Source organism: Ipomoea nil, unplaced genomic scaffold, assembly GCF_001879475.1.
Source record: "Ipomoea nil cultivar Tokyo-kokei standard unplaced genomic scaffold, Asagao_1.1 scaffold2144, whole genome shotgun sequence".
NCBI classification, from domain to species: Eukaryota; Viridiplantae; Streptophyta; class Magnoliopsida; order Solanales; family Convolvulaceae; genus Ipomoea; species Ipomoea nil.
In genome coordinates, this window is record NW_017618572.1 from 3,743,946 (window position 1) to 3,756,726 (window position 12,781).

At 31.2% G+C, this 12,781-nt stretch overlaps 1 protein-coding gene across 1 annotated transcript; it reads left to right on the plus strand.

Annotated features, from left to right (window-relative positions):
- Positions 1 to 11,421: 11,421 nt before the first annotated feature.
- On the plus strand, positions 11,422 to 12,375 carry LOC109148650 (2-hydroxyisoflavanone dehydratase-like). Its single transcript, XM_019296387.1, has one exon. It carries the CDS (start codon positions 11,422 to 11,424, stop codon positions 12,358 to 12,360), a length of 939 nt encoding a protein of 312 aa, XP_019151932.1. The 3' UTR covers positions 12,361 to 12,375.
- Positions 12,376 to 12,781: the final 406 nt, after the last annotated feature.

Sequence of the window (12,781 nt, forward strand, 5' to 3'; positions counted from 1 at the left end):
TATGCTTAGGTTGTCCTCAATCCTGCAATTTTAGCATTTGTAAGATGATGTGGAAATATGCGTAATTTTTTTTTTGTTTATTATAATGTGTTTGCATAGAATGTAAGCTTGCAAAACACAAAAAAATGTCGCATGACAGTCTTTTCGTACTTCTTTTTGAAAAAAATTATTTATTTATTTTATTTTTATTATTTTGTTATTATATTATAATAATATGATGTGAAAGAAGAACCATTTTTGAAAGTAAAAAAATATTGCATATAGAAGAAATAGTAAAAAAATTACAAATTTAATAATGTAAAAATAAAATTCACTTTTAAAAATATGAGAGTATTATAAAGATAAGGATAATCTTACAGAAAGTGTGTCCTAATCACATTATCATTGACAGTCTTACGTGGATTTAATGTACATTCAACAACTAATAAATACAGGTGACATGACATGAGTTAAGTGGGCAATATTAAAATATAAATATACGTGGCATTATTCTAAATCTATCATGTGAGTTTTTTTTTTTTTTTTTTTTGAAAGGAATCATGTGAGTTTTTTATTTTATTAGACTAGACTAGAATTATCATATCGAATAAAAGTCTATAGAAATAGTGAATAAGAGATAAGGCATAAAATCCAATCGTTATGCTATGGACCCGTGTTCAGCATGCATGTTGGACACGGTAACGATGTCGTTAGTGGTATCGTTTTTTTTTTTTTTTTTTTTTTTTTTTTTTTTTTTTTTAAATTTCAGACCGCTTTGTTATAGGAGTATATATATGTATGTTCGATCATATTTTATCACTATATGTTTATAATTGTAAGTTTATAATGTTAGAGCTATGTGTTCATAATTACATAACTGTACATTCATAATTGCATAACTGTACATTCATAATTCCGTAACTGTGCATTCATATTTCAATAACTGTAAATTCATAATTTTCGAAACTCTATGTTCACAATTTTAGAGCTCTATGTTCATAATTTTATCACTATATGTTCATAATTGTAAGTTCATAATGTCAGAGCTCTGTGTTCATAATTCCATAACTTACATTCATAATTCCATAACTGTACATTCATAATTGCATAACTGTACATTCATAATTCCATAACTGTACATTCATAATGTCACAAACGAATAACGCCGTTAACGGCGAGACAAAATCAATTTTTTTTTTAATTGGAAGACCGTGTTTTCCCTTAAAACGACGTCATTTTGGACTCGTGTCCACAATGCATTGTGGACACAAGTCCACAGCATAATTTGCCCATAAAATCATAGATACGTGTATATATTTTAACGGGATAAATGTACAAATAGACTATTAAACTATTTGGAAGATAGCAATTAAGCCACCAAACACGAATAAGCTCTAAATTCATTTATAAACAAGAGTAATTAGCATTTTTAGCAAGTTAATAACAGGTTTGTGCTGATTGAATTGTCATGTTTATTGTATATTTTATTATTTTTATTATCCTACTAAGCATTTGACCTCTACCTGGATGTCATGTTTTCCTGATTTTATTTCCTAACCGTCTCCATGGCTGGCCGGAGAGAGGCGGTCCCCACCGCTTCGTCTCCGGGCAGCCAACCATGGAGACAAGGATCCGCCCTTTGTCTCCGGCTGGCCATGGAGACGAAAGGGGAGCCCTTCGTCTCCGGCTAGTCACAGAGACGAAGGGTTGGCCATGGAGATTAAGGGGTCCCTTCGTTTTTTTATGTTATTTATTTATAATTTCAAAATAATTATTTTATTTTTTAAAAAAACAATTATTTTATTTAAAATTATTAAAATAAATTTAAAAAATTATTTTTAAATATACTAACCAACACGTCAAGAAATAAAATCAGGAAAACATGACATTCAGGAAGAGGGTCAAATGCATAGTATGATAATAAAAATAATAAAATATAAAATAAAATATACACATAGCAACCCAATCATCCCAAACCTGTTGTTAACCTGTTAAAAATGCTAATTGTTTTTTTTTTCCAGGTTCATGGATGAATTTGGAGCTTATTCGAGTTTGGTGGTTTAATTGTTATTCCCGAATAGTTCAATGACCTATTTGTACCTTTTTTTTTAACGTGGATCAATGTACTCACTCTATATCATTTTATCAGTCATACTTACTATTTAATGGTCAAAACAACTATTTCTTCTTTGTGTTTTTTTTACTTATTTTTAAATTTGATTTTTTTTTTTTTTTGTGTTTAATAGTACTTTTAGTGTACTTCTTAAAATATAAATTTTGTATACTAATACTAAACTTAATATTATAAAAAATTGGATAAAAATAACTTCAGTCAAATTTTGTTAATCGAATCATACACATAAAATGGGTCGAAAAGAGTATGTTTTTATTCATATTTAATAATCACGCCACGGATTTCATGACTAAGGTATGGCTTTGGCATGAATGGCTAAGGTCTTGGAAAGATTCTATTTGATGATTCTTTAGGCTTTCCTCCTATGCTTACAAATTTTCAATATTTACAAAAAGAATTGTACTTTTTTTTAACAATCACTACTGTTAATTTAATTATTTAGACGGATATATCATATCAGTTCTCACTTTTTATACAGAAACATGTTCTATTATTTACATCATTATTATTAAGAGTGGTTTAAAATCATAATCTTTTATTAGATGGCAATATAGAATAATAATAATAATAGAATAATAATAATAATAGAATAATAAACAATTAGTTTGTAGACCAAGACTATGTGGTCTAATGGTATCCGAGTTGGACTTCCATTTGGAAGGTTGTGAATTCGAGCCTCAGTGGAGGCGTTATTGGTTCTCTGTGTTCTCTGTGTTTCAGTAGGTTGAGAAAGTATATGAACAGATACTACATTGTAATAGAGCCAGTAGCATTCAAAAAAAAAGAGTCACTATCCCTTAACAAAACGCCAAAAGATAATATTAATTCTTATTGCGTAAAATCCATTTTCTTTATTTTTATTTTTTTTTCCGCAAGGAAGAAAATATTTCTTGTTGGCCGAAAGCAACGGATTTGTTATGACTTTTTCATTTATTGCCATGGTTGAAAACTAACAAGTCTTCATTTTGGGCTGCGGACCATAATTTACATGGCAAATATGAACCATGATTTATATGGGGAGATAGATAACTCAAAATCGTTATAATGTGCATCTGTATGCACCGTGCATGGTGCATACGGATGCAAAAATGACGTTGTTTTGACGTTTAACTTTAAAAAAAAAAAAAAAGGAATAAGGGTCAAATAGGCCACTCAATTGTACACCAAACTACAATTAGACCATCGATTATAATGGTCCATTAACTATAATGAAATTATCATGCACCATTTTCTCTGAAAAGTTAATTACTAAAATGGTCCATTAACTATAATGAAATTACCAATTTAGTCCCGAGTTAAGAGATGTCTAACGGCAAAACAAACGAAGTACTAAATTAGTTAAGATTATTAAAGTTAAGAATTTAATTGATAAAAAAATAGTCAAAGATCAAATTGATAATTTCACTATAATTAAGGGATCATTTCGATAATTAACTCTTATTAGTAAAATGTAGACAATTATGGTGAAGTGGACGTGTAGAGTTACTCGTATTAAAAAAAAGAGTTACTCCGTATATTAAAAAACAAGGAACATAATATTTATCCAAAATTAAATTAACAAAAACTACACTAATATTTAGATAATCCCAATTTATTATTTGATCATTATTCAATTTCGTTGGTCTAAACATCACTATATTATATTATTCTTGAAAATAAACAGATAAATAATAAACGTGAATCTTCAATTCGGTATTAAAGTGAGACTAATGAATTTGTACTTTTCAACACACACACACTCTCTCTCTCTCTCTTAACATTATAAATTTAATTACATTTTTAGAGTTAATTACTTTTGATATCCTATACGCTTACACGCATGCAAAAGGCATGCTTGTAAACGGTGTAGTCGAATTATAATTGTCTTGTTAAAACATCTTCAACAACAAATATTTTTGTTAAGTTTTTTAATTGGGAAAATGACACTTTTTCCCCTTGAGTTATATACTTATAGCACTTTTCCTCCCTGAATTATTTAAGTGGCTCTTTTCCTTCTCAAAAATGTTAAATGGACATATTTACCCTTAAAATAAATATTTAAAATAAATATTTCATTTATTTTTCTTCTCCAACAAATTATTACTATAATTTGGTTCAAACCAAACAGATATTATAGCAACCAAACCAAAATATTCCAATTACAATTTAGAATCAAAACGCGATATTTAGAGTTTATTAAAATCGCAAATCGAAATGGCCGGTTCATGTTCCGAACTGAAAAAATAAAATACATTTATTGTTGAATTTAGACTATTTTAAAATAAAATTTAAAATAAAGACGGTTCAAAATCACGAACCGGATCCGAAATCACCGGTTCACGGTTCATGATCCAGTTTTTTTGGTTCATAAATTTAATAAATTGAAATCTAAATATTGGATTCTAGATCTGAATCATAACCGGAAACTTTTAATTCGATTGCTATAGTGTCCGGTTCAGTTCGAACCGAACCGTGGTCATTGCTACATATACACAATAATTTGTTGGAGAAGTAAAATAAATAAAATATTTACTTTAAGGGTAGAAATGTCAATTTAATATATCAGGGGGAAAAACCATCACTTTTAAAATAATTGAGGGGCTAATATGCTTACATAAATAATTGAGGGGGAAAAAGTGCTATAAGTATATAACTTAGGGGGAAAAAGTGTCATTTTCCCTTTTTAATTTTAGTCACATAGGAAGGAGCTGGAGTGTGCCTGATTCGTTGAACGCATAATGGGCGAAAGTTGGACCCTATTTTTTTCCTTATTGTGATCGAGCTCTACAAAAAATCTTTATCAGTGTAATTTTTTTTTTTTTTCTTTCCTTTATCATCGACAGTCTTGAGTGGATTTAATGTACAGTCAACAACTAATAAATACAGGTGACATGCGTGACATGAGTTAAGTGGGAAATATTTAAATATAAATATACGTGGCACTATTCTAAATCTATCATGTGAGTTTTTTATTTTATTAGACTATAAATTGTCATATCGAATAAAAGTCTATAGAAATAGTTTGTCTACCTGGGTGTCCCCCTCTACGTTTGAACAAAAAAAAAAGTCTATAAAAATAGTGAATAAGAGATAAGGCATAAAATAATAGATACGACGTGTATTTTAACGTGGTTCAATATAATATATGTTTTTATTCATATTTAATTATGGCTAAAGTATCGGTTTGGCATGATCAATGCTAAGGTCTTGGAAATATTCTATTTGAAGATTCTTTAGGCTTTCCTCGTATGCTTACAATTTTCAATATTTACAAAAAAAAAAAAATATTTATATTTTTTAACAACCATTACTGTTAAATTGTTAATTTACCTAGATGAATGTATTATATCAGTTCTTACTTTTTATATAGAAACATGTTCTATTAGTCACATCATTATTATTACGAGTGGTTTAAAATTATTATTTTTATTACAAATAAAGGAGGATACCCACTACAATCTACGCCTACACTGAGACTCATATTTGAATGGTTTAAAATCATATAATCTTTTACTATACCACAATACAAAATAATAATAAAATAAAATAATAAACAATTAGGTGGTAGGTTGTGGAAGAGTCACTATCCCTTTAAGAGAACGCCAAAAGATAATATTAATATTTATTGCGTAAAATCTTTTTTCTTTATTTTAATTTTTTTTTTCCGTAAGGAAGAAAAGATTTCATGTTGGACGAAAGCAACGGATTTTTTTTTTTTTTATTTAGTATACCGAAAATGACACTTTTCACCATGTGTTATATATTTATATCACTTTTTTTTCTCAATTATTTAAGTGACAATTTTTCTCCTCTGATATGTTAAATGGACATATTTACCTTTAAAATAAATATTTCATTTAGTTTTATTCTCCAACAAATAATAACCACGATTTGGTTCAAATCGAACAGACACTATAGTAACCAAATAGAAAGATTATGATGACAATTTAGAATCGTAACTCGATATTTAAGGTTTATTAAAATCGCGAACTGAAACTGCTGATTCATGTTCTGAATTGAAAAAATAAAATACATTAATTGTTGAATTTAGAATATTTTTAAAATAAAAAATAAAATTTTAAAAGAAATTTTTGAACCAACAGTTCAAACTGGATCCGAAACCGTGAACAGACGGTTCAAAATCAAAACCAAATCGCGATTATATATATTTATATTTGAGAATCAAAATAAATGCGAAAAAGAACATACACTGTTTGTAATATTATAATTCTAATTTTAAGTTAATGCTAGTAGTTGTTCTGATTTGAACCTCCGGTTCATGGTTCAGGATCCATTTTTTTTTTCAGTTCACGATTTTAATAAACGAAAATCCAAATATTGGGTTCTGGTTCTGAATCATAATCGAAAAATTTCGATTTGATTACTATAGTGTCCAGTTCAGTTTGAAATAGACCTTTAGGAACAATAATAGATGTTATATTTTATATTTTATTTTTTGATTTATGATTCATGGGGGGTTTCAGTATTTTTACAATTTGTATATCCAATTCGTATTCAACAAATAAGTGGACCAAGAACTTGAGACTATCGAGCTTAGCTTAAGAGGAAGATAGACGGACAGTTGATTGGTTTTCAAAATGGATTGCAGACATCGGAGATGGGACTGCAGGAGTTGTAAACAACGATTCATCTGAGATTGATATTCCGGCACAGTTTTTGTTGAAGTGTGAAAACGATCTCATAGCAAATATAGTTGAAAGCATGCACATTCCCAAGCTCGAGATATGTCATGCTTGATGAGTCGTAGCTAGAAGACTAAGCGATCCTCTCGCTGAATTTAGATGTTGTTGATCAAATTAATCAGTACATGTGTGACATGAATACTGTAGAAGGACGAACATATTTAAGTTGTGACTTTTTGTGTAAGGCATAATCAGACATTGAAAATCTATCAGAAGTACACACTCTTGAATCCGTAAATAGTTTGAAATTGTTTGGTCTTCATAATCATTCATTGACATTAAAGGTCGGTGCACCTATTATGTTATTGCGGAATATAGACCACTCTTTTGGTCTTTGTAACGGTACTCGGCCCATCATCACAAGATTGGCAGATCATATTGTCGAAGCAAGAATAGTTAATGAGATACATTAAGGAACCAAAATTCTTATGAATGTCTCTCAATCCTTCTTATACGAGATTGCCCTTTAAGTTCCAGCGTAAACAATTCTCGTTGATGCTTGCATATGGCATGACTATCAACAAAAGTCAAGGCCAAACACTAACTCACGTTGGGTTATTGCTAAAAAATTGGTCTTTAATCACTGTCAATTATATGTGACTTTTTTCCGAGTCACTCATCTTGATGGCTTGAAGGTGTTAGCTCTAGACGATGATGGACATGATTGTGTTGCTACTATAAATGTCTTCTACAAGAGATTTTCAATAATGTGTAAATACAACCGGTGACATTATATTTTTTTTCCAAGATGACAAAATTGCTATATATCTAGACATAATATATCTTCCATACAAATGAATTAGGATAGCAATTTATTTTTATAAATGAGTTTCTAGAGAATTGAACGAGCACATTTGCCCAATTTATAAAACCCTAAACACTGATATATAAAATCTCTGAAGTTTTAGCACCAAATGCGTAAATCTATACATTAGCTATTAATTTAGCAATTATTTACTCGAATTCAACCAAGGATAACATCAAAAAAATAATCAATCCAAATCCATATCTTCAATTACACTATATAATATTTGATGTTATAATTTATATAATTATATATCAATCCAAATATTCTTAATATATTATAACGAATCCATTTCGTGCATCGCACGATGAAAATACTAGTTATATATAAGGAGTAAAAAATTACTCATATTCCTATTATAATGCATACACGCAAGATTTGTATTCACAACGGAGGAAGTCGGTCTCAATAATCATTAAATTGTAGTGCGTTGTTTGTGCATTGACATTCTCAATTTTTTTATTCTTCACGATAAAAGGATGAAAGTATGTAAGTTAAATATTTTAATCCTTTAATTTTATTCAAAATTTTAAATTTATTAATTCAATAACTAACCCTACCTAGGGATTTTTTGTATAGGTGAATAATAATCTAATTTCTTGTATTTTGATGCTACAATTGCAATATCAAATAGTCTTAATATTTCCATTACTGTGATTTATGCATAAAGAAGTTTTTTAAAGTTGAAGTTGTTGAAATCTGACTTATGATCAAGTATATTGTAAGAAAGATTTGGTGAATGATTTTACATCTAAATATGCCTGAAGAAGAAGAATGTCACTAAAAATTGATTGAAAAATATGGTTACTAAAAATTAGAGGTTACCTAAAGTCCTAAACCAATTAAACCGGCTGAAACTAAAAAAAATAACAAAAGAAAAATATGAAGTGACAAAAAGGCCCTTACTAAAAATAGAAAAAATCATAAGAAGGACCAAAAGTGTCCAAAAAATGATAGTCTGGGATGTAAAATGGCAAACACGATAGTCTGGGACTAAATTTGGAATTGCCACCAAAGACAAGGGACCTCTGGTGGATTAACTCTATAATTTTTAGGCACAAGTGTCAAATATGCCCATCTACTACTTCGAAGTGCTCAATTCTCCTCATCAACTAAAACATAATCTAATTGGACACACTTACCTCTAAAAATTTGTCAATTAGCTTTTTTTACAAGTTACCTCAAGGTTGCCTTTATTTAAATAAAAATGGTGATGATGTGGTATTTACTTTCTAATCTCCAGCGAAAACCAAAGTCCAATATGCGAAATAATTTCCGTTCTTCATAATCAAGAGACTTCATAATTTCCGATTCCGGGTCGAGACAAGCTAAGAAATAGTTCGATTGAGAGCACAGGTTAATGCATTCAAATCGCATGACGTCGAGCGAAAATCCACGTTGTGGAAGAAGGTGTAGAGTTCGCCGGAGAGCAAGATCGCCAACAAATCACAGCAGAAACCATCTTTTTCGGTGGAGACCACAGAAGCAGTAGAACCGGCAAACAAGAAAGAAATGGTGACAAAACCAGCTTATCATCAATTCCCACAAAAACCTGTTATGCGACCGAACAGTGTCGTGGACTAAAATTGGAACACTTTTAATAATAGTGGACGTAATGTGACAAAAATAATTATGGTGGACTAAAATTCGAATGACCCCAATAATAGTAGGACCAAAAATGGAATTCACTCTAATTATAATTATAACGGATCAACAATTATTATAATAATTATAACTACATCATTACAAGTTATTACATTAACTATAACCAATTGTTATATTGTGCACCAGGACGCACAATGCATTGTGCACCTTAAAAATCCACTGTTTCGTATGTACATAATTGTATGGTAGAATACACATAAACTCCTAACATAATATACGCACATAATCTAATATAATATCCATAAACTCTTAATTTTTTTCTTAATATTAATTAATTAATTTATTGGTAAAAGAATTAATAAAGCTTAATTGGTAACAAATTCTTTTATGGAATTTGACTAATTAGTTGGCAATATTCTTTGAAAATTATGCGTAATAATGTAATTTTATAATAAAATAATGATTTATTAATTATTATGTAATTTTGTAAGAAAATAATGGTTCATTAATTATTATCTACACCAATAATAATAATTCGAATACTGATACGAGATTGCTCTTCAGGTGTACATGGCTTTTTTTTTTTTTTCGAGTTACCTATCCTGATGACCTGAATGTTTTAGCTCTAGACGAGGATGGACAAAATTCTGTTACTACTAGCAATGTCGTCTACAAAGAGGTTTTCAATAATGTGTAATTCAAACCAGTGATATTATGTTTTCTTTTTATACAAAGATGACGAAATTGCTATACATCTACATAGAAAATATATATATCTTCCGTGCAAATAATTTCTATAATTGAGTTGCTAGACAACAAGCTAATTAGCCCAATTAATATAAATCTTAAACTAGCATTGATATATCTAAAGTTTCAGCACCGAAAGTGTATATCTACACGTTAGCTATTAATTAGACAATTATTTATTCGAATGCAAGCAATAATAACATTAGAAAACATAATCGATCCAACTTAATTTTTTAATTAAATTATATAATATTCGATGGTATAACAAACTCATTTAATTTCGTGTAACGCATCGGTAAAAATACTAATAATACTATAAAATAAAACAATCTTTATTAATGTGGGTAAATATTCGCAAGGCAAAGTACAGTGAATATTAATTGCCCAAAAATTAATGTGGATAGTTTGAAGATGGAGTAAATACGGTAACTTCGAAATCATCCCGTATTTGAAATTAATTCGGTAAGATGGCTTATTGTATTGACTCAGTATTATTTGGAAAAAAATCCAAATCAAGAAACGGAATGGCCCAGACCGTTTTATTGCGCAAATTATGCCGTGAAATCGTGTTCACCGAGAATGGTGAACACAAGTCAAAACGAGTCGTTTTTAGGCAAAAAAAAAAAAATCGCGGATGTGGAGTTAACGGCGCGTTACTGATCAAATTATGAATTTTCTGTTATGAGATTATGAATTTTATGAAAATTCATAATCTCATAACAGAAAATTCATAATCGCATAACAGAAAATTCATAATCGCATAACAGAAAATTCATAATCGCATAACAGAAAATTCATAATCGCATAACAGAAAATTCATAATCTCATAACAGAAAATTCATAATCGCATAACAGAAAATTCATAATCTCATAACAGAAAATTCATAATCTTATAACAGAAAATTCATAATCTCATGGTTCCAAAGTGAATGTGTAGGCATGGTTCCAAAGTGAATGTGCAGGCATGGATTCATAATTTATGAATGTCCGTGATTTCGGACGGGAATATGTAGGCATGGTTCCAAAGTGAATGTGCATGCATGAATTCATAATTTATGAATGTCCGAAACTTCGAAATTATGAATGTAATGAAAATTCATAATCTCATAACAGAAAATTCATAATCGCATAACAGAAAATTCATAATCTCATAACTGAAAATTCATAATCTCATAACAGAAAATTCATAATCTCATGGTTCCAAAGTGAATGTGTAGGCATGATTCCAAAGTGAATGTATAGGCAGTCACGTAATTAATTAAAAAAAAAAAAAAAAAGATAACGGTGCACTAACACGGTTCCATGGCATAACGTCTGGTTTTATTGGAAAAAAAGTCGGCGCTTTTCCTTGCTTGGTATCCAAATCCCATGTCGACACTTCTTGGTATCCTAAACTCCATGCAGTCCTCCTCGTGGAAAGCACCCTCCTTTTCTCCTTCACGTAATTGCGTTACTGAGAGTCTGAGACTATGGATAGCGTGCTATTTGATTTCTCTCCCTTGTTTGTAGTCTACACAGACGGCCGCGTCAACCGGATCGCTGACTTTCCGTATGTTCCTCCCTCGCCGGAAGATTCATCCGCCGCTGTCTCCTCCAAAGACGTCGCCATCTCTCCTCATATCTCCGCCAGAATCTACCTCCCAAATCTTAAGCTCACCGCCGCAGACCAAAAACTCCCCGTCTTAGTCTGGTTCCACGGCGGTGCCTTTTGCATCGATTCCGCCTTCTCCTCCATCTACCACCGCTACCTCAACATTCTAGCCTCGGAGGCCCAAGCCGTCGCCGTCTCCGTCGAGTACCGGCTCGCGCCGGAGAACCCCATGCCGGCCGCGTATGAGGATTGTTGGGAGGCTCTACAGTGGGTCGCTTCTCACGCGCACCCGGAGAAAATCATCCCCGGCGTAAAATTAGAACCATGGTTAGTTAAGCATGGTAACTTGGATAAGATTGTCATCGGCGGCGATAGCGCCGGCGGTAATATAGCCCACAACACCCTGATTAGAGCTGGGAAAATCGGAGAAGTGAATATCTCGGGTGCGATTCTATCTTGCCCATACTTCTGGGGCTCATTCGAAGCTAACACTGAATGCTTAGAAGCAAGGCTGTGGGGTTTCGTTTACCCGACAGCTCCAGATGGAATCGACAATCCTCTGATTAATCCATTTGTGGAAAATGGTCCGAAGCTGTCTGGGTTGGGTTGCTCCAGGATGTTTGTGTGTGTGGGAGAGAAAGATGCGCTGCATGGAGTGGGAATTCGATATGTTGAGGCAGTGAAGAAAAGTGGGTGGGAAGGAGAAATTGAGGTGATTGATGTTGAAGGAGAGGATCATGTGTTTGACATCTTCGATCCTTATTCAGAGAAAGCCAAACATCTCATTGCCCGCATTGCTTCTTTCATCCAGCGTTAACGACCACTTTCCGACCACTCAAACCCTCCGTGGAAAAATGGAAAAAAATCAATTTTTGCGACCATTTTTCGGGTGGTCGGAAATGTGATCGGAAAAAAGCTGTTTTCCAGCCGTGGTTAGTTGATCGAATTGATTATATATATATTTTACTCTGATCTGCACATGCATGTTTAATGTCATGTTCAGATTTTATTATCCAAATCAAATTGTATCCTCTGATCTTTAAGAGTACATTGTTATTAAGTGTATGTTCAAACAACAATTCAAAAAGAAGAATTACAAATTAAAAAAAAAAATTATTTGTGTTATATTTATGTTTATGTATTGAGAGTAATAAAGAATACATTTGTTATAATTACTTAGAATAATGACCATTAAAATATTAGTCCCTTCATTTGTCTTCTATTTAATCAATTGTTAT